Here is a 27133-nt window from a genome sequence, read left to right as displayed (position 1 = left end):
TTTTTCTCCTGCGCTGCCGCCTCTGACGCTTCTTCCAGCGTCCAATGAGGAGGCTTTTCAAAGAAAGAGGTGGGGGATTAGGGGGGTGGGAATCTTGCATTCCAAAACTCCGGGCGGCCTGTGGATTCCTCTTCTAGCAGTCGCTTCTCTTTGCAGTCGTACTCCTCCGGTTGAACTTCGGTGTGGAATTTTGCACTTGTTGCCTTCCAGCATTTTCAAGAAGCCAGAATGACTGCGATTGCAGCTATACTTGTTCTTGCGGCTTTCTCAGCCTTCTCCTCCACCGAAGCACAGGTGAGTTTTGAATTTCAAATACCCGCGCCGTTGGAATTTCAAAATTAAGCTCTAAAATAGCTATGAATTTGCTATTTTCTACGGGTTTTCTCGAAGATGGACTACTTTTTTAGCTTTTTTATGGTACACGTGGAGGGCGTGGCTGGTCTTCAACGAGACTAACATTATTTTTTTGGTGCAAGTATTCTCGTTTAATGTCGGGGGTTGGAGAAAAATCAAGAGGATGTTTGGCTGCGGTTGCATCTTCTTTCCCAGTCGGTCGATCGATTAGATTTTGGAAGTGAAAGTTTCCTTTTTGCACAATTTTTCGTTTCCGTTTTGACTTTGGGTTGCGGTAAATATTAAATGGGCATCATGTGTAATAATTTGGTCGAATTTCTTTCTATTCTTAGTTATTTGCTAGGTTGCATTTCGTTTCAAAGCATTTTATACCTTGCCGTAGGCCGGGCATGTAACCGCCTCTACAGGTGATGGCCCCGTAAGCTGATGTGGCCGAAATTTTCATTCAACCCCTCCACTGCTCGATTTACCACGAAGTCTGTTCCTGCGCGTGCCTATAAGCTGGGTTTGAGTAGCTTCGGTACTCGTTAAGTTAATTGTTGAATTGGACCTCACATCAGGCCGGCCCTTATTATCCAATACCGCCATAATTTCCCCAAACCCTAGATTACATGTATTTCTTTTTAAGTCCATGCGATTCTTCCTCCCTTACCAACTTTTTCCTTTTCTTTGCCTTTGAAACCAAACCGAAAGTCGTAAGATTCTTTTCAGGTGACTCACTCTTCGAACGGGAGTATGTAATGCATTGGACGTTGAAGTTTCCGCGCGTGAATGCTCAAGTTGGATAATTATTGGGGTTTGTTATTTTTGTCAACCTTGTTACCTGTATTTGAGGTCGAATTATCGGAAGCGTTTGCCATAATGTTAATTATTCTGGTGGAATGTGATCCGTTTAAATTTTATTTCACGCCGTCTCTGCTGATTTCTTTAAAGCAAGAAGGCAAAACCATAGGATAGATTTACTTATACTTTTTTCTGTTTGTTAACTTTCACGTAACCCCTGTTAGAACTGAGCCTGTGTATTTTTTCAGTTTAAGTTACCCATGTTACTCAAGCGCGGGAGAACTCAGTTAAGAACACCTGTTCTCCAGGCAAGGTGACCGTCCATCTTGACGATTTCTACGTAGGTGCAGGTGCGGGGGGATGAATTAAAATTTGGGAACAACGGTTTGCCTTGCGGGGCACATCTTTCTAGCATGCTTGGAATGATGATTTTACGCTGCGAGGGTCGTTGTCGAGTTGGTTTTCCACGACGAATTGCTAACCACAAGGCCAGTGGCATTCGACAGGAACCTTACCCGTGGTGATCGCCTGCCTAGGTTATCAATGTCCTTAAGCGATCCGATAAGCATATCTTCCACCTTCCTAGGGAATTGAAGGATCCATTTATCCAATTAAAGTACCGGAACCAGTATGCTGCCCTGAGAGTAGTAAATCATGCCGACTCTTAGGAAATTTTTCACTAAGCCAAAGCTAGATTAAAATTTCTTTTATTGTTTTAATGGGGAGGGGATTAATATCTGGGGAATTTATTGTAGAGGAACACTTACGACCGTATCTCCGAAACAATTAGGGGGTGGGGGGCTCCAATCCCAGGCCCCGTTCCCTTCGGGCTTGTCTGCATTTGAGTTTGTACCCTGTTTATTCATACCGTTGAGGAATTTGGTGTATAAACAATTTCGTTCGAGGGTAAATTTAGATGACATCTCTTGCCTATTGTTAGAATCAAAGCTGGATTGCGTAAAACAAGCGTGGGGATTAATTCGACATCGCGTTGACTTTTACGAATGTTTACTTAACCAGAAGAATATTTTGAGAGCGAATGTTTTGGCGGTTGGAGTCGCAAACTTTCCCACCCGTCGGGAAGGCGTACATTCCTTCCTTTCATGTTTTAAACTTGGCACAAGCCGTTCACTTCTTGCGTCAAAACCTTCGTTCGACCTTAGCCTTGGAAGGTTCGGGAGAATCAAAGTTAATTGAACTGCATGGTGCAGGGCCGACCAGCTGTGGTTGGGGTAGGGGCCTGAGGTTACCCCGTAGAGGCACAATAAAAGCTTAGGAGCGTCTATTGGGTAGGGGGTGGGGAGGAACTGAGGTCGCTGGATAGCTTCCTTATGGCGTGCGTTCCTCTGTCTCGAGTTCGAATCGGCATTCATTTATGCCCGCGATTTGGTTTGTAATTTTTTTCATTTTTGATGCATGTAACACATTGAATTTGCGCTGACATTCCTGTAAAAATTTAATGTTTATATTGGGCTTTTCCAATAATTGTGTCCCGGAATCAAATATTTAATACATATTCCCCGGAGTGGACAGTGGCCATTGGGAAAGGAACTGCCCACTCATCATAAACTTATTTAGCGGCTTCGTCTAAGCAGGGCTCTATACTCTATTCATATCAACATGGTATCAACCCTCTTATAGAAAGTGATTGCTCGTTGGGTACCTCGCGCTATCCATCCTCTATGTAAGGGGTGTTTAATATGTAGATGTGTTATAAATTGTCGAATTTTATGTAACCATGTGTGAGACCAATGTGGCTTCCGCCAATTTTTCCCCTCTGCTCTTGCGACCGGCAGAGTTAGCTTTTAGATTCACCCCAGGTCACGGTTGACCTCGCGGAACGTGGTCTACTTCGGACATGGCAACTTTGGCTCAGCATCTTAAGCAACTTGCCATTCCTTTAAAAATTTCCAGTAAAACCTTTGAAGTCTATCCTTACGCATAGGGTGGGGTTAAGGTGGGTGCTGCACCCCTGAAGTTAGTACTCTTGTTAGCTCGAGGGGTTCTCGGATCATGGCAGTGGAAAATATTACATTAAATATACTTCGTTTTCGCGCCACTTGCAGCTACCACTACTGGGTATATAGTAAAATTAATGGATCGAGAATTAACTTCGTCTAGAGTGAACCTTTGAAATCGCGACTGGGAATTGCCTTAAAATTTCCTCATTTTTATAATCTCTCAGCAAGTGACGTTTGGCTCCGAAAATAAATAATTTCCGTTAATGTCTCGCCAGTTAGGCTTAGTTTACTTGCCGGTATGACTAACTTCGGTCCTTTTAGATTAGCGGCAATGAATTTGGTGAACTTCTACTGCTCAAACGATCTGCTTTTTTATTGGAAAGCAGGTAAAACATGTCGCCGATAGTTTTCCCAAGGATAGACTAGGAATACTAACGGGAGCATTGAAGACGAAATATTTCGCGATTGCATGACTGTTGGAACTTGCAAGGACGGGAGTTTTCAATTTCCCAAACAATTGTCACTTGTTGACATTTTACTTGCAAAGCTGTACCTGTTAGGTTGCGATCGCATCCTAAATGGAGCCTGGTTAAAGGTTGTGAATTATAGCGAACCTCAAACGCACAACTCAATGCCACTACTGAAAATCTGCTGATTTTAGCCGAATTTTTTTTCAGATTTGTAAATATTTAGCAATTTAATTCTAAATAAGCGGTAATCTGAAATATATTTATTAGCATTTACTGACGCAATGCTTATCATACTTTCCTAGTAATGAATTGAAAAAAGTGGTGAATTACTATCTAATGCCTTTAGATTGTCTTCGCGATGGTAACGTATATATGTGTGAAAATCTAGCTCTGTATCAATCTAAAATCGAAGACTTTCTAAAACCTCAGCTTAACGAAATTAGAGGGATTCCAACTTAAACCGTTAGTCTTCGAATTCAGGAATGCATGGAAACTGCTGGAGTTGCGGATGCCTTCCGGGTCTTCGTTTCAATTTTGACGCAGTCGACAGTGGTCGCTGGGTATTTTCTTTAAGAAAAGGAAGTGGGGATTGAATGCTTCTATGCGGAGCTGGAATTTTGAATTTTTTTGTGCGCCTCTAGTTCAAGGACCTCAACTTCGTTGGCGTGGTAGAGTTCATCTTCCGTATTTTGAATCCCTTATCTGCTACCTGTGCGATTTCAGTTAAGAAGTAGGGCCTGCAGAGATTTTGCTGGATACCTAACTAAATTTCTATTGTATTATTTATTCTTTTTTTCAGACACCAGTCCAAGTGGATATCTACTATGAGTCACTCTGTACGGACAGCATTGCTTTCATCACGAAGCAATTCTACCCAACCTACCAGAAAATGGGCAAATACATGAAAGTGAACTTCATCCCCTACGGAAATTCCAATGTGAGTAGTAACCCCTGTGCCTTTTATTCACACTGAATTTTTTTTCTGATAGTATCATCCGAAATTCATTAATCTGCCTGATATTGAATTAAGGTACTTGTTCTAAGTTAGCGAGAATATTCGGGATATGGCGTAGGTAACGTTTTTAACTTAAATCGTGTGAGCTTGTGCAATAATAAGTTTAGTGCGGTTCATCTGTAGCTTTTCGTTTCTGATGGTATTAGTGTTCATCTCATGGAACATTTATTGCAAGATTAGAAGCCTACGAGGAGATGAGTAATTCGGGTGGCTAATGGTGTACGGATTGGCTTTATGGACCTACCCTTGGTTTCATAAATATTCAAATGTTTCATCTTATAGGTGTCAATAAAATCTAGCAACGAGTCACTTTAACTTTCACTTTACAATACTATCTTGAAACATGAAGAATCCAACTTCCTTCAAGCTCAGGCTACTTATTCTTGTAAAATATCGGCCCCTAACTTTCGAATAATTCTAGAACCTGTAGAAGAAAGTTTATAGAGTAGCTAGCGTTTACGCATTTCTCCGGAGCAAGTTTTTCTGCGTCATTGTTAAACCTGTGATAAGTCTCTTCAATTTCGTGAGGTCATCGCAGAGATTTTCGGACGTGACTCAAAGGGGCACCTGGAACTGGTTTTATCCCCTCGCCCTTGCTAGCACCTCTTGAGGTCTCTCTTGCCTTTCTTTTAGGCGTATGATGCCGGAAGACCTGTTTGTATCAAAAAATCCGTGGAAGTCAGTCACTGAAGGGAGAAATTTTTGTTGAAATAAGAGGTAGAAATAATTCTCACAAAGGAAGCTGATGCGTCATTGGCTTTCAGATACCTGGCCCGTAATGTTTTCTCTCGTCGTTGTCTCATTTTCTTTCCCTGGAGAATAGGTTAATTCGTAAGCATTGGAGTCTAAAGTGATAGCTATTTGTTCAGTATTTAGATGCAGATGAACATCTGTGGGAATGATTTATTTTCAGATCATTGTTTTGGATGTAAAAAGGGATTGAAAACAATCTTATTTCTCACAACGTGTTCAGTATTTAATTTTTTAGCTTATTAGACTTATTTCTATGAAGGAGATCCAATGCTGCTTGATGTCAACGACGTAGCTTTAAAAAAAATGTTGAAGTAATGAGAAAGTATTCATACGGCTGTTACGTGTTTAACTTTAAAGTGCTTCATATTTAGTTTAATATTTTTTAAGCTTTGATTTGATTACTTTAAATTAGATCCTCGAATTATTTAAAGTAATTCGTATAATTTCAAGGAAGGTGTAAGCTGTAACAGTAAAACAATTTTCTCGTTAAACCTTTAATGGGGTTCTGGGATGGTGTAGGGGGCATGGTTAACCCATTTTGAACTTTCTATATTGGGAATGGATTGGAAATATTTTGACTAATGCATTATTCCTCGAACATCATGAATCAATCAAATATAAGCTTTCTCCTAATATTTTTGCTGGAAATTTTAAATAAATTTTTTCCACGAATCTGTATTACTGCAGTTGTGCACCTCGCATCGTATATTCGTTCTCGATCGTGACATTCTCCGGTAGAATCTAGAAAGGCCGCGAAGGGCGGGGGTCTGGTGGTTAAAACACTCCTGAAATGTTCACAAAAGGTTACGTGATCGCTTTGCAAATGAACCTCCTGGTACCTATCACCTCCCTTAAAAATCCCTTTTTGTGGTCGCGGCCATGGTTGTCTTTCCATTTGACTTGCCAGTGCTGTAATCTACCGAAGATCCTCAGCGTCAGCATTTTCGCGTGGGAGCTCAAATCCTTCTCTGCTCGTCCCTCGTAGCCTGTTGCGTCCCTTTGGCCCAGGGAACATTGAGTCTTTTGTGCCAGACTCTGTGCTCTTTGGGGTGTCTCGAGAATGTTGTTTGTGAGGGTGGTGTTTGAGGGTTGAGAGGGTGAGCAGGAACAGGTGGCCTACGTTCAAAAGACAAGCATCGCAAGATGCGTGAGGGGTCCTGTGAAACTAACCATCTTTCGTTTCGGGTCTCTTTGACAAAGGGTCCGACGCGGCGATAGGATAATCGTAAAGAATCGCTGCGTTTCCGGAGGAAAAATTTGTGCATTTTCCTTTCATTTTCCATTGACAGTATTCTAGAATTCGCAGTCAGCCTGTAGACACTTGCCTTTCATAGGTAGTTTGTAGAGGTAGTTCCTTTGTAGGCGATGAATTTATCGAAAACTGGGTGTCACCCATAACATTTCAGCAGTTTTTGGCAGCTTTCTGAACTCTGAGGTTTTTGGGTTTAAAAACATATGTGCCAGTATCGATTGACTATCCTGTTAAATTGAGATTAAGCGTTGTAGTTATTTTGAGGCTATATAGCAAGTATTAGTGCAAAATATTTTGAAAATTTTTCGATTTGTTTTCATCCCTCTACGTATGTAATTTTTCTGTTAATAAATTTCGAATGTCACGATGGAAAAGTTCGTCAAAAGCCCCTCATTTTTTACTCTAAAAAAGTTCGAATTTTCGATAAAACATTAAAAAATACTGAGGCTGGAAAAGATTATTTTTGACCATTTTCAGATGGATGTACAGACTCATGCTTTCAACATTAAAGCATGGGTGCGGATGCCATATCCTTTGAAAAAATTTAATTTCCTTCTTTCTTAGTTGTTGAAATTTCGCACCTGGATTTTTGAACTCAATAACGAAGAATAATTTTGTTTTGTTGTAAATTTGTTCATAGTAGTGAAATATGTAATATTAGCAATAAATTAAATTCTCCATTCTCATGCATATTCGCTCACTTACGAGAGGGGTTGGTGAGGAGTTAGTTTTGTACCCTAATAAATCCTACAGTCCCCTGCGTCATTACTGTGCGACACGCCCTTTTGGTGACATCAACTCCGCACGCAACATGGGTATTTTCGAAGTATTGCCATTGGGGGTGTAACGATGACCAGGGATAGGTAGTGACTACGGTAGTGAAATTTTGAAAGTAAATATTGTCGGGAACGATGTCAATTTCAATATTTTTAGTATCATTGTCAGTTTCTGAAGCGCATAGTATTACTCTTAATGCAATGTTTTTTTTTGAAAATAACAGCTATTTTTTCGACTTTAACAATTTTCGTGCCCGCGCAATAATTACGCTCTATACTACCATGACGCTAGCGTTGACAAAAGTTTTTCTTTTAAAACTGTTGAACACATAATATAAAAGCTGAAATGCTCCTGCGGTAGATCTTAGCATATCAAACCCTTAAAAGATTGTCAAAAAGTTGTCTAAGATACTAGCCTTTCCTATAGTTTAAAGCAGTGTTAACATCAATGTATGCCCGCAACTGATAAAATTTTACATGGGAACTACGGAACTGAATTTATTGCATTTAATTTAAAACTATTGAAAAAGTATTTTCAGCGAAAATTTGCAAAGTTGAGACTGTTATTTATGCTTACAATTAGTTCTCCCCTAATCCGTTGACTCGACGCCTAGTGGAAATGTGCGTGGTCGTATCAAGGTCGGCACTAGACGTCGACTCCGCCCCCTTGTCTCACTCCCAGCTACCGGTAAAAGTGCCCGCTCGCCCTCCCTCGACTTCCACGATCAATGGTGCAGAAATCTCCATGCAATGACGCGACGGCGTTTGGTTTGTGGAACGAGGTCAACCGACGCCGGCTACTGTAGTCGACTTAACAAACGTGGGAAATGCTTTCTCCAAAAGTTTTACCTAGTCCCGTTCCCAAAACTTTGGGTCGCTCATTTGGTTTTCTCTGTTGAAACAATCGCGGAAGGGAATGAGGTGCGTCGAAAGTTAATAGGCTTTGGTGGGCCTACATTTGTGGGTTCGAATAATTTTGAGTCAAAAATTAAATTTAAAATTACTCTGCATCGTATTGGAATATCGATGCTGTTATAATGCTGTTAAAGTTCGTGTTGATATCATTTCATTAAATGCGAAATTTTTGATCGTACAAATTCCTTCGTTTCTTTGCTAAACCGCAACCCAGATTAAGTTAAAATAATATGCCAGATTTTCTTCTATAATTCAAATGTTTACTTTTTATGCATTCTCTCACAGTTCACCCATTTTTTTAATTCACTCGTATTTTGACGATAGTTATAGGGATCGAATTGTGATTCGTTCTCCAAACCAATGAGGCATTCACTGAAGCGGTATTTCAGAGGCACATCGACTCGTAGGCCTCGCTAGATTATCATACCATACGATGATTCACTGCTCCTTGTGATGAAGTGCTTTGCAGGATTCAATTTTTCTCTACTGGCATAATGGTATTAGTATAGTCTGCGAATAATACTACAGTGACAAGCTCTCAATGAATTGCATATATCAAGTATGATATTCTTATGGAGTCTCATTTTTTTTTAATTTTATCTCGTTAAATTTTTAAATTTGCAAGATCCTTTATTTCCCATGTTTTTTTGCTTTGTTGGTAGTCATGGCAGCAGAAGGATATACCTTGCTTATTGGCTTGATGATACTCTATTAATGCGGTTATGGCATATTCAGAAATGCTTATGGTTGCTAATGGATACCATAGCATTCTTACTTAGCTTATAAGTGCTGACGTGAATTTGAACAGAGCGTATTTTTTACGCAACTTCATCGCACTCTTCAAAAATTTACTTACTAATAGAGCCAGGAATTAGTGGTACTGACTTCTGTCAACTTTAATTCAAATGTTGATTCGTAGTTCCATATGTGCGATTGCTAGGAGAGGGGTTGCAGAGTCAGTGGAATGATGCTTAGTGGACTAATTTCTACCGTTCGAGTAAATGAAATAATTTCTAACGCGAGCCGATTGAGATCGGTTGCTGTTACTTAAAATTTGCCAATATAATAATCTCATAAGAAGAGTGCAGGGACCAAAACTCCTGTCCTCTATTTTTACGTAAAAACATTTTATGCAAAGACTTCAGCCGGAATGGTCCGCGCGTTTAACTGGCACTTTTCGCTATCGTTTTCTCAAGCGTTATGCTTGTTCCGGGGATATAATGGTACGTAAATCGCTGAGAAATAGAGCATTGTTAAGCTAGATAAGTGCAGTGGGTGATAATTTTTCATGGGTACCTGAAGCAATTAGTAACTGTAATAGGTTAGGCGGCGTGATTACGCAATGCGAATGCATTTGTTTCCGCGAAAGAGTTTTCGCCGGAATGCGTTCAATGTTGACCCTGCAAGTCGGGCAATACCTTCGGTGTGAATCGACTGTATGCTGTAGGCGATTGTCTTGGCTGATCCAGCATGCACACTCTTTACAGGAAGGCATCGTCGCACCCTTATCCTTAAAACTAGTCAACGCTATCCTTGTATTCACGTGAGTGCGCGAGTCCATGTCCTTAGGAAATTCATTTTCAACGTGTGGTGTTTGACATTCGTCCAGGAAGTAGCACCTGTTCGCATTCTGCGAATCGTTTCACGCCTGCGTTTGAATATAGCCTATAATTATGTATGCTATCCTCACTAGGAGATGGTCATTGTTTACAGTTTACGGCTCTTTAGCACTAATAGCTGGTGTTAGAGTAGGTTGATAATCTTTTAAACATGCAGTTAGTTTTATTTCATCAATCTGCCATTTTTCGTTTTAGTTCCGCCTTCATTACTGATATTTCTATCTTAATCCCAGATAAATTGAATGCAAAACTTGGGCAAAAGGGCATGAAGTTCAAGGCGAAATTTGACTTACGGCAACGTTTACATGCACTAACGGTAGCCTGTATTTGGTACGTAGAACTATATGAAAACATGTAATGGATGAGCATAATAGTTAAAAACTTACATGTTCTATGCGGTTGTCAGGTTCATCGCCGAACACGAATTTTTGAACGGCGTTAAAAGTGAGATTAAATTTTTTCTGTTCTACCAGATTGTCAGCCATATTTAAAAGCATCCATTTTTAATATTTCTGCTATTCTGAACTTTTTAAATCCGCGAATCCATTGCTACTGTACACCCATCTAAGAATATTAGCAGGCTTTGTGGTACACGTTGGTCGTCGTCCTAGCTTCGATAACAAACTGGCTCTATCGGCATGTTTGCTAAAATCCAAAGGCTCAGGTAAAAATGAATTATCTGCATACATATTTCGGCTTCTTTTGTAAGTGGCTGCGTGTCAACCTCGGCTTTGAAATACGTACGATCGCCTGTTTAACCTTCCGATGCGTTTTCGATAGGGGTTGAAATTTTCAAGCGCTTTAGTCACACAAGGAACTATTTACTCCGGCGTTTTTCATTTTATGCATTTCAAAATTACTGCTTAGTTTGCGTATTTTTACGAAATGAAAAAGCAATATTAGGCCACGTAAGCATTCTTTGCCTTGAAAATATAGTTCTCATTTATGAAACATTCACGGACTATGTCTCCAGGTACATGTGATAGGAGTAATGAACGAAAAATTATGTATTTGATTTCGTACTTCATTACTTTGAATTAGATATTTATTTGTTACCGACTGTTATAAATATTCATTACTAAGACTGATGTGGATTAGTTTGGGCGCTCAACCCGCTGATTTTTTTTCAGTGCCATCATCTAAATAGGCGTGCTATATTTCACGGTTGCACAGGTATTTGGAGCAAGGGAATGAATTGGCTGCTTTCTTAAAACCAGAATTGTCGCGGTTCATTTGCACGCCGGATTCCTCTCGTGTCCTCCTGAGGTGGACTCGTGCTGGTTTCCCGTTCAATTTGAAAATCGTGTGGTGTTCATCACCTCTGGAAAGTATCGTGACTGTCTAATAGAAACATTAAAGGATGCTGAAAGCTCCGGTCAGCCCTTGGGAAAAGCAATGAAAACATGAACATACGTTTATTAATTTTAATCTGTCAATTAATGCTGTTTAGGAAATCGTGTAAGGTGTACCATTTATCGGACTTGTCGATGAAGGTAAAGTCATATTTATTTTTACCTATTTTTTACTAGGTATTTTATCAATTTAGTTAATTTTTGACCTCGCGAGTGCTAATTCTTAATTACACTTTCTATTTTTTATGATTTTAGCCGAAAAAATAAATCTATATTGTTGTCGTATTACTTTTTTTACTATGCCATGTGAAATTGTAGCTCTTGTCAATACGCACAGGGTACCTATCTTGGGCCCTCGTCGATTTTTCTTCGCTCAACCATTCTTATTGTATATTTAGCTGGAATAAAATCGCGTTAGGTATCTGACATACAGCCCTGCATTGCGGAAATGTTATTTCTTGGTGTTGGCTTGATAAAATTCTTGATTGGGCGGCTTTGTATTTCATTCACTAGCTCTTGATTTTCAGAAATTGGTTACCAAGAAGACCGCGTTTTTTCTTACTGGAGCCAAGAATTTTTGTGTAGGAATGTGAAATCCCCTGCTAATTACCTAAAACCTTCAAAGTCACCTAAAACAGGGAATTAAATTGCGATGGAAGGGAAATCTCTTTGCTATGCTTGAAGTGTAACTTGTTAAGAGGTCAAATATAAAATTGCTTCCGCTTCCTATAATTTCGGACAGAGGAAATGGGGTACCGGCTTGTGCCCTAGAAACTTTTACCCTTCACTCTCTAGCCCACAAAACGTTGCATGTTGTTGAACTGGTCATCCAATTCATCTTGGAGAGAGAATATTAACGTTATTTCCACTTGCCATAGCCATTGACTTGTCATCTATCTAAATCTACGTAATACCCTGCGAGCCACCTCTGTTGTTTGGCAGGGGGTGGGCTACCTAGTTATAATCTACGTCAGAGGATGATTCTCTGGTGTATGACGAAGTTACTTCATTAATAAGGTATCAATACCGAATTTTTTTACTAGAGAAGCAGGTGGTGGTTTGCAGGGGCGAATGCAAAATTTGATTTTCAATTTTGAAGGGTTTGCACACCGCGAAGACACAAGCAGCGCCTGGAACTTTTACGCTGTCAACTCAACTTAGTTACCTATATATTATTTAAGGGAATAAGAAAAATCAGGATATTTGATTATTCATGCACAAGTTTTCCTCGAAGAAATAGGAGTCTCATTACGCTATGTCTTTTTGTTCATGAAAGTCCAGTCGATGAAAGATTGTAGACCGGGATTTTAGATAACAATCCATTTCCATCATGGCGTGAGTGGTGTTGGGTCAATGCCGTCAAAGACCTAGAAAAAGACGAGCTATTGGCTGGCAAAAACTTACATCCGTCGTGGTTTTTATATCTGAGAAGCAGTGAGATGACTCAGAGCCGAGATACTTTTCATTGGTATTCGTCAACCATGGCATTTCGAGCATAACGTCTTGATACCACTCCCGCGCTTAATCATGTGCATCACATGTTTTTTCACGCTTCCAAGTGCATTCTTGTATTTTCCTTCCTTGAAATCTTAAGAATGTATGTATTTCGGTGACGTAGCCTGGAACACGAACTGGTGGAGATTAGTGATTCACTGATGTACTTTCCTGCTGTGTGAAGGGGCAAGTCTGTTCCCTCCGTGCCAATAGTAGGTACTATCAAATTATTTCCAATGACTTTTTTAACTTCATTTTTTATGGTATTCTTAAATTTTAATCTCATCTTCCCCTAATAAGATTTGGAATACTGAAGTATAAAAAGGATTGTCTTGCCCAACCAATAAAATATTAGCGATACCCGGGATCTCGGTATTGACAAGAATCCAATAATCTTTGCAAAAAATCAAATTTATGAATATTTAGGGAAACCGTACAAATAAGGGAACAAACACAACTGTGGTTGAAACCTAAATTTGCTATCGCCAGTCTCAAGAATAGACGAGAAACCGTATTATAATTACATTTACATTAAAATTATGCAGCCGTCGAAGCTGGGATTTTATGAAACATTTTTCGAATCACGCCCACTTTCTTCATCTCAAATTTCACTTCATTAGTTATTTCATAAGAAGACTTCATGAGTAATAGTTCGGCTCCACCATATTTCATCAGGAACTGCCAGTTTCATTCGTTATAACTTTTGATCTGTAAATAATTTTCTTCGTCCTCCCACCTTGCCTAACATTCTTCCCTCTATTTGGTTAACTTCAAACATCAATTTTCCTATAAAAACTGGCTCCACCCAAGGCCTTTCTTTCCCCATTGTAAATATAATTATTTTTACATTTCTTCATTGAGGATTCGGCAGCCCGAATATGAGAGCATTGAGAACATCAATTTACAGATAAAATACCCAAATGGAAAATTGGAAAAGAACATTGAATTAGGCGCACGATGTTGAATGCACTCGTTAATGATTTGTTAGACATGAGCGTCGTGAATCAAGGTTTTGCAGACTTTCACACTGTTCTGTATAGGATATGAGGATTGAAGATGTTTGCCACGCTTCTTCCAATCCCTCTCCCCATAACCTATTGTTCGAGCCGTGCGAATTTAAAAAAAGAGCATGCGACCTAGAAAACTTCTCATTTCTATAAGATGTGGAATTTTTTCCTACGGTCCACCAACGAGGAGACCTCCGCTCTGGGGAATCGGCCACGGAGGAAGCCCGCGCGCGGTTGAATCGGACGGCGCGCTGCGTGGCTTGGTGCGGGCAACTATCAAACCTGTTCCTCGGGAGGGGTTTTTCTTAGGCGGATGGGTTCATTGCCTCGCTGGGAGGGGCAGTTCAAGGGAAGGGGGAGAGGGGGATGGTACGTCCCGGCGACCCTCTTAGGGGGAGCATCTCCTCGTTTTTTTATTTCACCTTTAAGTGCTGACCTTGGGTGAGGTGGAAGGAAAGTTTCAATCCCATTTTCACTCGCAAGACTTTTCTGCAAGCCTGCTTGTAATGAGCCAGGGAGATTTCCATGCTTAGTTGTTGGAGAGATCTAGCGGGATTTTCGGTTTCGTTCGGAATATTGGTTCTGGTGAAAGTTTTTTTTTAATCCTAGAGTTTCTAGCGCCTGTTCTTGCCGAATGGTACACAATCCTTACCTTGCGCTATTACCGTTCTGAATCGGATTATGGTAAAATAGTATAATGGATTCTTTTTTCGCAGTTATTTTGGCAAATAATTCATAAACGCAGGTGAATTAACTGGACTTAAACATAGCTGTGGTCGAGGATAATTCGCTAAAAGTGAGACGGAATTACATTTGTCTACACTTACACACACTGCATACGTTTAACATGCCATATTAGTCATTTAGTTCCAATTTTTCCAAGGGCACATCACGATTTCCTTTATAAGACACGTAATGGACTCAACGATTGCGCCGGCAAGTCAGATTCTTATCTCGGGAAGCGGGCGGCTGTAAATAATTATAGATTTATTCTTGGAAACCACAATTCTAAACACTATGCACTCTCATATTTTGCTCTCCACGCCCTCCTAGGGCTTTTACAACTCACATCGGCTCAAACAATGGAAAGGTCACACGTGTGGCGGAGCGCCGCCGAGGTGGCGGGCACTACCCTGCCGATCGCGTTAATCCCTATTGTACCTGAAAACCCGACCACCGTGTTATGATTCTTATTTAGCGTTAAAGAAGTTCTGTACTCGATTCATTACTGTCCCTTTGTAGAAATGCCACTTATTGCTTTATTGCCTCGGTCTATGAAGAGGTTTTTTCACTCTTGAGAATCGCTTCCCTTCGACACCCGCGCAAACGTTCTCTACGAAGTAGCTCGCACGGGGTTTTCCACTAAGACTTCTTTCCAATTGGTTGAAAAATATTCACTTTCACCATTTTACCGAGAAAATTGGTCGGTTTGTCATCTTTAGTGCGAAAGGATGCTCCGGAAGCGAAGAACCAGGGTTTTTTTTCCCTATATCGTGAAATTTCAGCGTTGAGGCCGAACTACCACTAGTGAAGTATATCTCGGAACGATAAAAAGGTATGTTTTCCAAGTAAAATATCTCAGTGATCGTGCGTATTCAGGGAATTATGTTCAGATTTCGCTTTCCTTGTCCCGTGATTTAGATTGTTGATAATCTGGATGAGATAAACGGAGCGTATGAAAGTAACCCGCAAAGAAATACATGACGTTATTGTTAATGGAAGTGAAAATTCGTTGTCGTCAAAACGTAAATTGGCCCTTCAATATCTTCATGATAAGTTAAACTTGGGGAAAGACGAGGAGACAAAGGAAATTTTGAAGAACGTCATGAATAAATACTTTTCATTAGGTATATCCAGAAATGGGAAGAATGCAAGAGAACTAGTGTCAGGTTTGAAGTAAAATTTCGATGTTGGTTAGAGAAGGATATACCGCTCCCAACAGATTTGCATAAATCTCTTCTTGAGACTCCTTGTTCAGGCATGGTCAAGGCACGGCTAATGATGGGAACACTGCCAGACGTTTTTTTTATCCTAAGCTTACATCAGAAATTACCGGTATATTTACAATCAAAACTCATATTATAAAGATTTTTATTTATTGATTCCAAAATTTATGAATATTATAAATTTTTTGGTAGAAGGATTTGGTGAGGACTTCTTTTCCTTTTTAAATAGGCATTGGCGAGGATCTCATCTCAAGGTTTGCCTCAATTTTAAAAGCTCTGTCATATGGATTTTAATTACGCCAATTTCAGCGAGTAATGCTCAGAAACTGCATCCCTTTTTGTGGATTTGTGTCCGTGGTACTACATGCCGCCCACGGTGTACAAAGTGCTGTTCCTTGGAGCATCGATTGCTAAGGTAGCAGTGCTTCCAATTGGACAAATTTCGGAGGAAGCTTTGGAATCTCGCCACAAAGATATCGGAAGATTTCGAGGGCACCACGCGCGAAAATTTTCGCGCTTAGCTGAAACGGGAGATCTTTTCCGAAGGCTCAATCTTACTTCGGATCCTCTAATATCCAATAGTAATGTATAAATGCTAAAAGAAATGTTTCAAAGGATGAACGAAACTTGCATTGGAGGAGCAAACTCCTGATGAGGTCAGTTACGGCTGGGAGTCCGTTGAGAACTGGTAGTGGGCTTGTAAATGTATGTCCCTTATGTTTTATATATGTATGTTACTTACTATGGCTCAAAAATAATTTTATATGGTATTGTGGTTTATGGCATAAATTGTTTGCTAGGCGATTTCTTATGTGTGTTCTTTAAAAAAAAATTTAACTTAAAATTGACTAAATCATTAATAGTGTTTAAAAATTATTTTATGTATTTAATATAATTTTTTTCATTTAAATTATTGAATTGAATGTTAAACAATATACTTATAATTCATAACTATTAATTTCAATTCAATGTTCCCTCCCTTCTCAAGTGGTCCAATTAGTCGATTTTTGTTTTTTTTTGTCTCCGCCAATTTGTTAAAAAAAAACTCCCCGGATCAATTTTTCGGCCAAATGTCATTATATTCATGTTGTATAGCCTAAACAAGAGTAGTAGGAAAATTTTTGTCTGGCTAATTATAAAAATATGGAAGATATAATTTTTGGACAGCTTTTTTTCGATTTCAGCCCTCTGCGTCTTTGGAGCTTGACGTATTTTATTTTTTTATTTTTAAAAATTTTATTCTCAATCCACCGGATACAGCTCTTATTGGCCATATTACACCGGGGTGTTCAACAAATGTAACAAGTAAACGTACACAAACGACCATGCCCCGGACCGGGGAAACCTACCCAGGCGGGACTCGAACCCGCGACCTCTTGTTTGGCAGGCGAGAACGTTACCCCGCCGCCACCGATTAATGGTAAAGTGGTAGGGAATGGTCCTTCCTGCAGGGTGAATAGCCGCGATTACTTTCTCTATCCCATTATATCAAAGGAGAAATCAGGAGAATGAAAGAAACTCATTTCCAGTTCCTCGCGATTTTTATGCTAAGTCTTGGTTATGGAGCAGGATTCGTCCTTAAAGTAGGTATGCATGGGGTTTCTGGAAGCATCTAAAATACTTAGTGGGCGATAGGGGAGACGATTTCAGATTTCTCCGTAAACAACTTGTATGAAGGGGTTGAAGGTTAACGCCCAGAGAACCTACATAGTCTAAAAATATTATTCAAAAACTGCAAAAATTACTCGTTTAAAACAAAAGACGAAACTTGTGGAAAATATACTTCATATATAGGAACTAACTTTTTAAATATTATTTTTAGTAATTAGGCAAATTAGCCTCGGCAAATCGCAAATGTGACCTTTCCGGTTACCAAGATGGGCGATGTAGTATTTGCTGATAGCGTCTATCTGCTCTGATTTGAGTTATTCCATTAGAGAATGTTAGTTGTCTCATGTTAAAATAGTGAAAGTTTACTGCACGTCGACTTAGAGTTGAAGCTTGGAATGTCTCCACTAGTGTCTGAAATTGCAGATATTCTAATTTGACTGTTTCCTCACGCTATGGGAATTGCACATTTCCCTATTCCCTCGCTTTCAATTTCTTTATCATTGTGGCTTCTCGCTTTTTTCATCAACATTTGTTTTCATCGACGCGACGCGCGGAGGTTCGTTCGACGTTGTAGATTTCCATTGTTCGTAAACAGTCAGTCGGTCACCGCGCATTCACCTGGTTCCATTTTCAGTTGTCCATTGTTTTCAATTGTAATGCATAAAGTTGGCCGGATTTATGCACCGCTGACTAATGTTCCGGAGTGGAGCACTCTTTATGTAGTTTCTCAGCTGTTAAATGCTTCTGCACTAGGATTTTCGTTCTTTTATCACAGATTTATTTTGTTTGTTTACGGAATTTGCTTTCTTTGCGAAGCCGCCGTTTAGATTTTTAAGTAAAAATATTTTAACCGTTTCCTTGAAAATGCTTTGGGGTCTTACTTGTTACGGGTCGTAGCTGTAAGGAAAACTTGTGCTTTATTAAATTGGTCTCAGCCTAGTCTGTTAGAAGTTAATAAACTATACCTGATATTTGTTACATTGAATTCTTTTGTAGTATTTAAATATTTAATTAGTAATGCTACTAGTTGACGGCCCGCAGAGAACGAACTGTATAGTTTTCAGTTTTTACCTTGGTACTCCTTAACTGAAATATTTGTTGGTTATTAGTGAAAACGTTTTTAAATTCCATCGCTACTGTGATGGTTACAGTTTTAAAATAAATAGGGCGGGTTTCTTTTTTACTGGTTTTAAGATTTATGTCAAACCCTGAATTATTGGTTGATGCTAGGGGAATCATGCGCATGCACAATACAAGGATACAATAAATATTACTAGTCGTACGAGGTTAAGGATCTTTTGATTTTATGCATGGAAACTCTTATACCGGAGAATTTATTTTTTTAACATATGCTTATTCACTTTTAAAACAGGTTTAGCATAGGCCGTAGTTTACTTATGCAATACCATCATGGGTTGGATAAACTTTAAGTCGAGATAAAGTTAACACCAAGAAGATAGTGCTTACAATTCACTTGAATAATATGTAGGCTAGATAATTATAGCATTGAAAGAAACTGTTATTATAATATATCCACGGAATTATATGGAAAGTGAGCAGAAAAGCAAACTAAAGTAATAAAGGATTTATCTATCCCTAAAACCAACACATGTGATAAATGTAAGAGGACAGGGTACAGTTTTCAAATTTATGGGAGTGTAGCCTAAAACAAATAGCTGCTTTCAGCAGATTCCACCGTTCTTTGATTGTTGAGTTTTCAATAGATGGGGTTGGTTCGCCAGCGTCGCGTGCGGCTAATTCCTCTAGTTTCCGAACGTAATTTCGTGGGCGTCGTACGTGGCGAAGGCTTTTGTTGACTCGTCGAAATGGATGTTCCGTAGTCAGCGGATGCCGATCCTATTTAAATTGCCTCAAAGTGGTGAAGGCTGCCACCTTAGATAGTACCTTAACGGGTCGATTTTATCTTAGTGCATAAATAACCTAGTATGATCCGAAACTTAAGTGTGCATCGTAAGTTCTCCGTAGGTTGGTAATGCTGAGGTAAGCTGATAAATCGCCGCATGGTTGATACTGGCGTATTGTGCTGGCGTGACAGTGCACATATAAGGCACTCGGAGCTGCACAGTTGGGCTCGAAATCGCCGACACTTCCCCGGAAGGAATTTTGAAATAGCGATTTAGAGAACATTATTTTTTGCACCGCTGAATTGCCCAGCGCATCTTAGGGCTAACGAATTAAGACGAGGGGTTTTCTATTCAAAACCTCATTTTTATAATGATTGATTCAATTTCATTACTCCTTAGATCGCCCCCTTCCATCTGCTCAGCGTTTTATTCACAGCTACATTTGTTTTGCAACGTCATAATGATGTGGTAGATTATGTCGCTATGTGATAAATCTCCTGTCACATGTGATATTTCCTGCATGTCGGTAGAATTCAAAGGAACTGTTTATCTTATTGCACCAAACTTAACTTGGTCATATATAATTTATTACAACGGTAATTGGTCTTCACTGCTTATTTTAATTATCTTCGTTGCCGTTCGAACAGTCGGAGAAATTCTGTGAATATTCCCTTCGATTTCCGGCTACCTCAATGTGAAAATCTGTTGAACTTCTGTAGATAGCACTCACAATTTAACTGGGCTCCTCGAAAATAAAGGGTAAGAATCTAATTTCTTTGCCCTATCGTTACGATTTGGTATAGTTCAGCTGTATTGTTAGAAAAACTCCTAGTTTTTTCATGGATACTTTCTCTCGCAATAGTTTTCTTGAATGCAGTTTTCTTGATCCGTGTCGGTATCCATGGAACATCCTGCTCGTATTTTAGTGTAATTTTCTTGCGTAGCAGTAAATAGGAAATCATTAAACAATTAAAATTACATATTTAACCACTTTGTAATGGATGCAGCGTGGGAAGCGAAAATTCCCAGCAGGAGTAAGGTGTTTCGGAAACTGATAGGCATCATCAGCGCCTGTAAAGTCCGGGACTGCGAAGCGCGTCATTTGGTCTTTTTTTTTAAGTTTCATTATTAGCTTAATGCAATATTGGCGTATTAATGTGGACACTTGTTTATTTTGCACGAATTAGTATTTACTGCCATGAATAAAAAAGTATACCCCAGTCATTAGCTACAAAAATTGCTGTTGCTATGTTGTTCTTAATGCTTAATCTGTTAGGTAGTTTACCCCTTCATTTCTGGACCGGCCACAGGGTATGCTGATGAATGTCTGGTCGCTTTGACTTGTTCTCATCAGCCGAGTGTCATATTGATGCGTAAATTTGGTGGATTTTGATTTTCCCGAATTAGTTTTCACTGCTGTATATAAGAAAATATTCCGCATCGATTCGCGTGAAAATTGCAATTGTCATTTGTGTTGCGCAATGCTTTACCCTCCTAGGATACTTACCCCAAAATATTTTCTCGAACCGCCACTAGGTATTCTGTTGAATGTATGCATGCATGGTATGTTGCATGCAACGGTATTTCTCGCTAATCTTGTACTTATCTTCCATTCTCTTTTCTCCCCCTCTGACCGACGGGCATTGCTCACCGCGTGGTCCATCACGCCTCCCCTACCTTTGCAACCCTGTCTTGATGGCGAGTAGAAGACCAAGGACGAAGCTACCGGTGGCTACACTTTCGTCTGCCAACACGGCCCAGAAGAGTGCTACGGCAACAAGGTCCAGTCCTGTGCTCTCGTCCACATCATGGAGGACAAGAAGAAGGTTGCCTTCATCAACTGCGTGATGTCTGCGCAGAACGTCACCGCCGCAGGCCTGGAAGTAAGTTCGTCTCGTCAGGAAGACGCACGACCACTGCTCTTACTTTGCGGAGGTCACGTGACGTATAAATTACCTCCCGGTGATCTCACAGGAGATTCTTTGAAAATAAACTGATTTCGTAGATATGTCAGCATATTTGCATGTCTAACTTCCATGATATATCTATTTGGTATATTCATCTGATATCTACTTGAGATTTAAAAAACTCTCTTTACATTAATAGATATTGAAGCTTTCGCCTGAAATCTGTCAATTTTAAGGGATTTCATACGACATCAGCGGGAGGTAATGGGTAAAACACTTAACTTCAGCCATTAGCATTAAATGCATATTTTTGTGATAATATTATCAACAAATATATTAGTGTTCTACTTATGTTACTACTTCTCTATTATCCAGTTATTGATTGGCTAAGAACTATTTTCTGAAAGTCTACAACCGATAATTTGTATCATTCCTTTGTGATTTGAATGCAGGTATTATCCTTACCGGTAGACCTATAACCCTCACTCTTATGTCTTTCTTTCCTTAATTGTTACTTTTTTTGAAACTTAAATGACCAACTCGAAGTTTTCAGGGGAAACTATATTTTTGTAAGCATGTCAAATTTGACAATTTATAGTTTGTTTTATTAATTACACGGAAATAATTCTTAGATATTTCATTCGAGCGCAGTCGCTAAGTTAGTTGCGATCAACTTAACCAAAATTTTTAATATTAGACCAGAATTTAGATGGTAACATCACACCTGTGCTAGGAGGCCCATGATATGTCCTCAATCATGCAAAATATGCTAGAGTTCAAGTAGATAATCCTTTGTAATAACGTTAGTTTATTTTTATATAAAAGTTCAAAGGAAAGTGGGAATGTCGGGGCCTATGACGCATGCTGGGTCATAACAATGGGTTGTTGTGAGATGCGTATTGCAGACCTGCGCTCTCCGTTACTATAGGCTCACGAGGAAGAGGGCAATTTTCCCGTTGGCTGAGTGTAGCCTTTGTTTTCTCTTTGCTGAAGTAATGCCAGATCCGAACACAACGCATTATTTTGCATCAAAGTAGGATTGTTGATTGCCCTTATCTGACAGAATTTATGGGCAATAACCAGATTCAGGGGCGTCACAACAGTTTGCAAATCTAAGGGTAACCTTAAAATTAAGTTGTTTATTCGCGGTTCTCTGAGAAAGTATTACTTGATAATTGCTCTTACGTAACGGGCCGTATTTTGTTTTAGCTTCTATTAAAAAAATTTTGAAGCTATGTTTTGTTATTTTTTGCACCAATGGCCCTCAAACATCAGTTTGGTAATTTGGAGTAGAGATCGTTCAGTGTACGTCAAAGCACTACTTGTAAGCTATATTGCCAAGCGTTGTATTCAACTCCTCCCGTTACTTGCACGTCTCATCCTGTAAGCCTCGAGAATAATGCTAGCAGCTTTGAGTAATTAAAAAATCTAATCTTTCGTACTTCATGGAAAGGTCCATTATTTTATAATCTACTTGGGATACGGGGCTGGTATACAACGCCGTGGTGACCTAAAACCTTAAGAGGTCATATGTCCCACTATCGTGATGAGATACTTTATTTAGCGTTTGTTAAGAGAGTTCTGTTAAAGGATGATGCCGAAACATTGATAAACACTGAATTCTGAAAGGTTAGGACTACATTATTGCTTTTACACGAAAAATATGGCAATTTTTGGTGGCCAGTGGATTGGACATGGAAATTCTTTAACCGTGAATGGAACATTTTCTGCTTTCAAATATCTCAATTTTACTGTTCTTATCATTTATTTTTATTGTTCAACTAATCTCATATTAAAAATTTGTTATAAAATGTAAACATCTTTTCTTTATCATTTTACGTATTATTGCCCAATTAGTTCGCGACATTACGTTTGGATTCCATTGGTCAGTGAAGCCACTTTATTTAGAGGATATTTCAGCAATTATCACCAGCAGTTAAGCATATACTGGTCCTAGTTTTTACAATACCAAAGTATTTTAGATGAGGCATCCTAATTGATGCCATATATGCTCCATTTTGAATTTCGAATGGGCCAAGGATTTGATTGCTGAAAAATCCGGAAAATAAAATCTTGAACATAATTATTTATATTTGTGGGCATTAGGGCCCAGAAATGTCAAATTACTACTTGAATTCCTCGCGAAATTGACATTGCCAAGACGTACACGCTTATTAATGTTCTATGAATGTAGCCCTTTCGAAATTTCTATTTTACCGCAATATATTTGAGGCTAATGGAAGAAAAAGCTTATTAAGATGTGGATGTAGTCAAATTTTGGTTAGATGAATGTGTGGTCTCTTGAGATAAATTTCCTGTTTCCTTACATGGCTCACCCCCTCAAATCTTGGGAGGGGCCCTACGTTCCCCTCCCAATATTTATTATCGGAATTCTTATTATTTCGCGTGGATTTAAAAAAAACTCCTTAACACTCACCGAAGCACACCCGACCGGCAAGCGGGAGTTCCGGGTTTGTATCGCGGTAGTCTAATGAATTTCATGGCGAATTCCATCCTTGTGTACTATATAACTTTGCACCCGTGCGCGTGGTTGAGTGCGGAGTCACTCTTTCTATGTGTGCTTTGGATAATTGTGGGAGGCTGTACTTATCGGAAAATTGTTCTTCTTATAACATTTCGCAACCCGCTCCCATTTTTCCTTTTGTTTTCAGTGCGCCACCGACCACAACATTGAATTTCCTCCCATCGACACGTGCGTCAATGGTGCAGAGGGTAACATTACGCTGGCCAAGATGGGAGACAAGACCGACGCGCTGAATCCACGGCTCACCTCAGTGCCCACCGTCGTGTTCGATATGGTGAGTTTCTTCCACTGTACTCAGCAGTGGCGCAGCGAGGGTGGGGGGAGGGGTTTGGGGGATAAAATCCCCCCCAGAGCTCACAGAAATTTTTAAGTGAAATCTATTTTACTTAATTGGATTAATATTGCTAATAGAATAGTGTGAATAATAATAAAATATCCCTCAGAAGGCCGTAAAAATCACAATATTTAGCCATTTATCTTAATTTTTTCCGGCGGAAGGCCTCCGCACCTCCCGCTAACCCTGGCGGGTATGCAATACCCCTACACCCCTAAGTATTAGTTGCGCCTGAAACCCCCCTAGCCTGAATTCTTAGCTGCGCCCCTGGTACTCAGAGTAATGAAATGGCCCCCCTACCACTGGACTAGGATCGCTTAATGATCCCTTTGATTATACTAAAGAGACGGAATTATACGGCTGGGGCAGCTAACTTTTTGGCTAATATGAATTCTTGGGTTGTCTTTTTACTGTTAAATAAGACGTACTCGATCGGTTGGATAGTTTAATGCGTTTTATGAAACATTTAGTTTTCTTAAAATTTTATTCACTCCATTTTACGTCTCATTACGTACTTACGAACAGTGAAACCTTCAAATACTTGTTAAGTAACCACTCGCTTAGCACTTGAGCAGGAAACAAGCTCTGCGTTAATGGAAAAACGTGAGAGGTGAAAATTGCATTAGTTTTCACAAGCACAATCTATTTAAGTGGAGATGGTGATCATTGAACTTGTATTCCTATCAAGGACTGATTTCATCGGCGGGTGACGTAGTCAACTAGAAGATGGAACACTTTATTTTCATTATGTACAGAAAGGAAAGGAAATGATATTTTAACCGTTAATTGCGTTATTTTTTGATGGATTAATTTTATTTTTATTTTTCAGATGTACAAGGTGGATGAACAGAAAATGGCCACGTCCAACTTCATGTCGGCTCTTTGCTCTCACATTATGGGAACCAAGCCTACAGAGTGTGCTGGTCAGAGCGGTGCAACATTCTCCGCCTATGCTGTGCCATCGCTAGTGTTCGCCTTAGCCGCAATCCTGCCAGCTGCTGTTGTCCACTAATATTCGTCAATATCCCTGTTGAAGAACTTCGTTCGCCACCATCGCAAACTCTCATCGCCCAAACTTCGACAACTAGCACTCGTGATTTACTGTGGTGGCTTCGAGATTATTGTCGATGAATAATTTGTGGAAAATCTCAGTCGACGGATGTTTCCCTGGACTATATCGGAGCAAAAACATTAAACCTTTTGGTTACAGGTCATAAGTTCAGTCCACTAGCTCCATCCAGGAATGGAGTGTTCAACATTTAAGTGTTTTCCACCTGCTTTGGAGAAAAAAGGGGATGTTGAGAGAATTTTCAGTGTTAAGTTCTCTGCTTTTTCCGTATCGAGAAATCAAGAATGCTTGTATTAGTCCGGAGAAGTATTACAAAATCTTTTTAAAATCTTCGAAATTCCATATCTTTACGAAAAATAATTTTGTATGGATTGCTGATGGATGGGCACAATTTACTTGTTTGCGTGCCATATTCATTTTGCGCACGCCATTAAGTGATACATTTTGCGGAGATCTTCACCTTTTTTGTGTGCTTGTGGTGACCGTTTAAGTATTATCCGTTCAATCAACTTACGAACTGTTCAATCTTTAAGCAGCTTCATTTTTCTCAAATCAATTTGTAATTGATGCTTAAGTGGTAAATTGATTTTAAATCCGAAGGAAAAGAATTAGTGACGAATTCTTACCTACATTTGAGGTGAACCACAAACTTAGCTTACTTCGTTTTTCCCTTGGGGAATGGCTGCATGTCTCCTTGGTTCACCTAGAGAAAGATCTGAAAAGAAATGTCTTAAATGAAGGCGCTTCTCTTGTTACTTAGCTGTATTTTGTATGCTGTTGCAAAAATTATTGGAGGAATGATTGTCTCGTTGTGTTGTGCTGTCACTTGTTTGCCTCTAGATCGGTGATGTGGGAGTTGAAAGTACTTACTGTTCTAAGTGGTCTTAAGATTGCGTAACTGATTTTATTTTTGGAAGGTGTTCTATTTGAAAGTATTAAAATGTTTATGCGTGTTCATATTAGAGGTTATAATAAAGAATGAAAACAAACATTTTGTCTTTTAAATCCCTCATAACCATGGGCGTGGAAGTATTTTTAAGTTCTCCATAATGTCGCAGAAATTATTTTTATGACTTAAATTCAATGTAAGCGCTGGTGTTAACTCGTATGTTGATATATTCAGCGTCCAACTGGCGTTATCGGTAAACAATGCTTTGTTCAGACTGTAAAGTTCTCAAACTCTTAGATAATCCTTGAGCATTCATTGCTTCAGAAAGAAAGTCTATGTAATGGTGCATCCGATGTGAATTCTTGATATCCGTTGGAATATCAAGAGTATCGACGAAATATTTTTGTGTTCGATATTGAGGGAAAGCCTAATTTGAGATCTGTAGCATAAATTAAAACAGATAGTTCTCATTCTTATAACGAGAAATGAGCCACGAGAAAGAACATACGGCCGGATATTTCCTTTTCTCAATCACGTCACCGGATGGCACTGTAGGCAAAGGGCGTGCCGTCAACTTCTAAATATTTGATTTGGCAGAAGCAACAGTGTTGACTGGCTTCTGTCCTTATTTTTTTTCTGCATGGCTTTCTCTCCACTCGCAATTAATAAACATTCGGAATTGAACTTGGTTACCTGTGATACGTAAATAGGAAAAAGAGGCGTATTGTACGTAATGTATTATCGTGGAAGTGATCTATTATTGGTGTTAATTTTGCATTATAAATGTTCAACTAGATTTCGTAGTTTTGTTGTTTAAGAACTAAACTTCTTAAGACTACCATGTCTCGGAGAGCAGTGGGTTATTTGACGTAGTCAGCCACTTGAATTGGCAATTGAAATCGAAATGGAATTATTCATCTCGGTTATCGATCAACTTTTGCTTTCAACATTCCTATGATTATTGCAATTCCTGGAAAACATTTTACGAAAATTGATGATTATTACCTGAAATTTATTAAAACATTGTAAAGTATAGGACACTGTAAAATGGGTCAACTATGTTACAGGGCTTGTGCACGATCTGTATTAGGCATTGGGAATAAAAAGGTAGAACTTTGTCTGGTTCACCATTAGATTAATTTGGGCACGACCCTGGTTTCGTAACGTAATTACATCTTCAGGTCCCGTTTATGTTACGAAACCCGGGTCGTGCCCA

The 27133-nt window shown here is 39.3% G+C and overlaps 1 protein-coding gene across 1 annotated transcript; it reads left to right on the top strand.

Annotated features, from left to right (window-relative positions):
• Nucleotides 1-114: 114 nt before the first annotated feature.
• LOC124166559 (GILT-like protein 1) lies at nt 115-25800 on the top strand. Its single transcript, XM_046544121.1, has 5 exons — nt 115-294; nt 4368-4505; nt 20880-21056; nt 23753-23899; nt 24789-25800. Exons 1-5 carry the CDS (start codon nt 229-231, stop codon nt 24969-24971), a joined length of 711 nt encoding a protein of 236 aa, XP_046400077.1. The 5' UTR covers nt 115-228; the 3' UTR covers nt 24972-25800.
• Nucleotides 25801-27133: the final 1333 nt, after the last annotated feature.

Source organism: Ischnura elegans, chromosome 10 (assembly GCF_921293095.1).
Source record: "Ischnura elegans chromosome 10, ioIscEleg1.1, whole genome shotgun sequence".
NCBI classification, from domain to species: domain Eukaryota; kingdom Metazoa; phylum Arthropoda; class Insecta; order Odonata; family Coenagrionidae; genus Ischnura; species Ischnura elegans.
Note: the sequence above shows the minus strand (reverse complement) of the source record. Positions and strands in the feature narration are given on the sequence as shown.

What these genes read in the sequence shown, in the direction of transcription:
- LOC124166559 (XM_046544121.1), top strand. Translation starts at nt 229, where the DNA reads ATGACTGCGATTGCAGCTATACTTGTTCTTGCGGCTTTCTCAGCCTTC. An exon ending in TCCCCTACGGAAATTCCAAT is followed by an intron (nt 4,506 to 20,879) that starts GTGAGTAGTAAC and finishes GATGGCGAGTAG; the next exon opens with AAGACCAAGGACGAAGCTAC. An exon ending in TCACCGCCGCAGGCCTGGAA is followed by an intron (nt 21,057 to 23,752) that starts GTAAGTTCGTCT and finishes TTTTGTTTTCAG; the next exon opens with TGCGCCACCGACCACAACAT.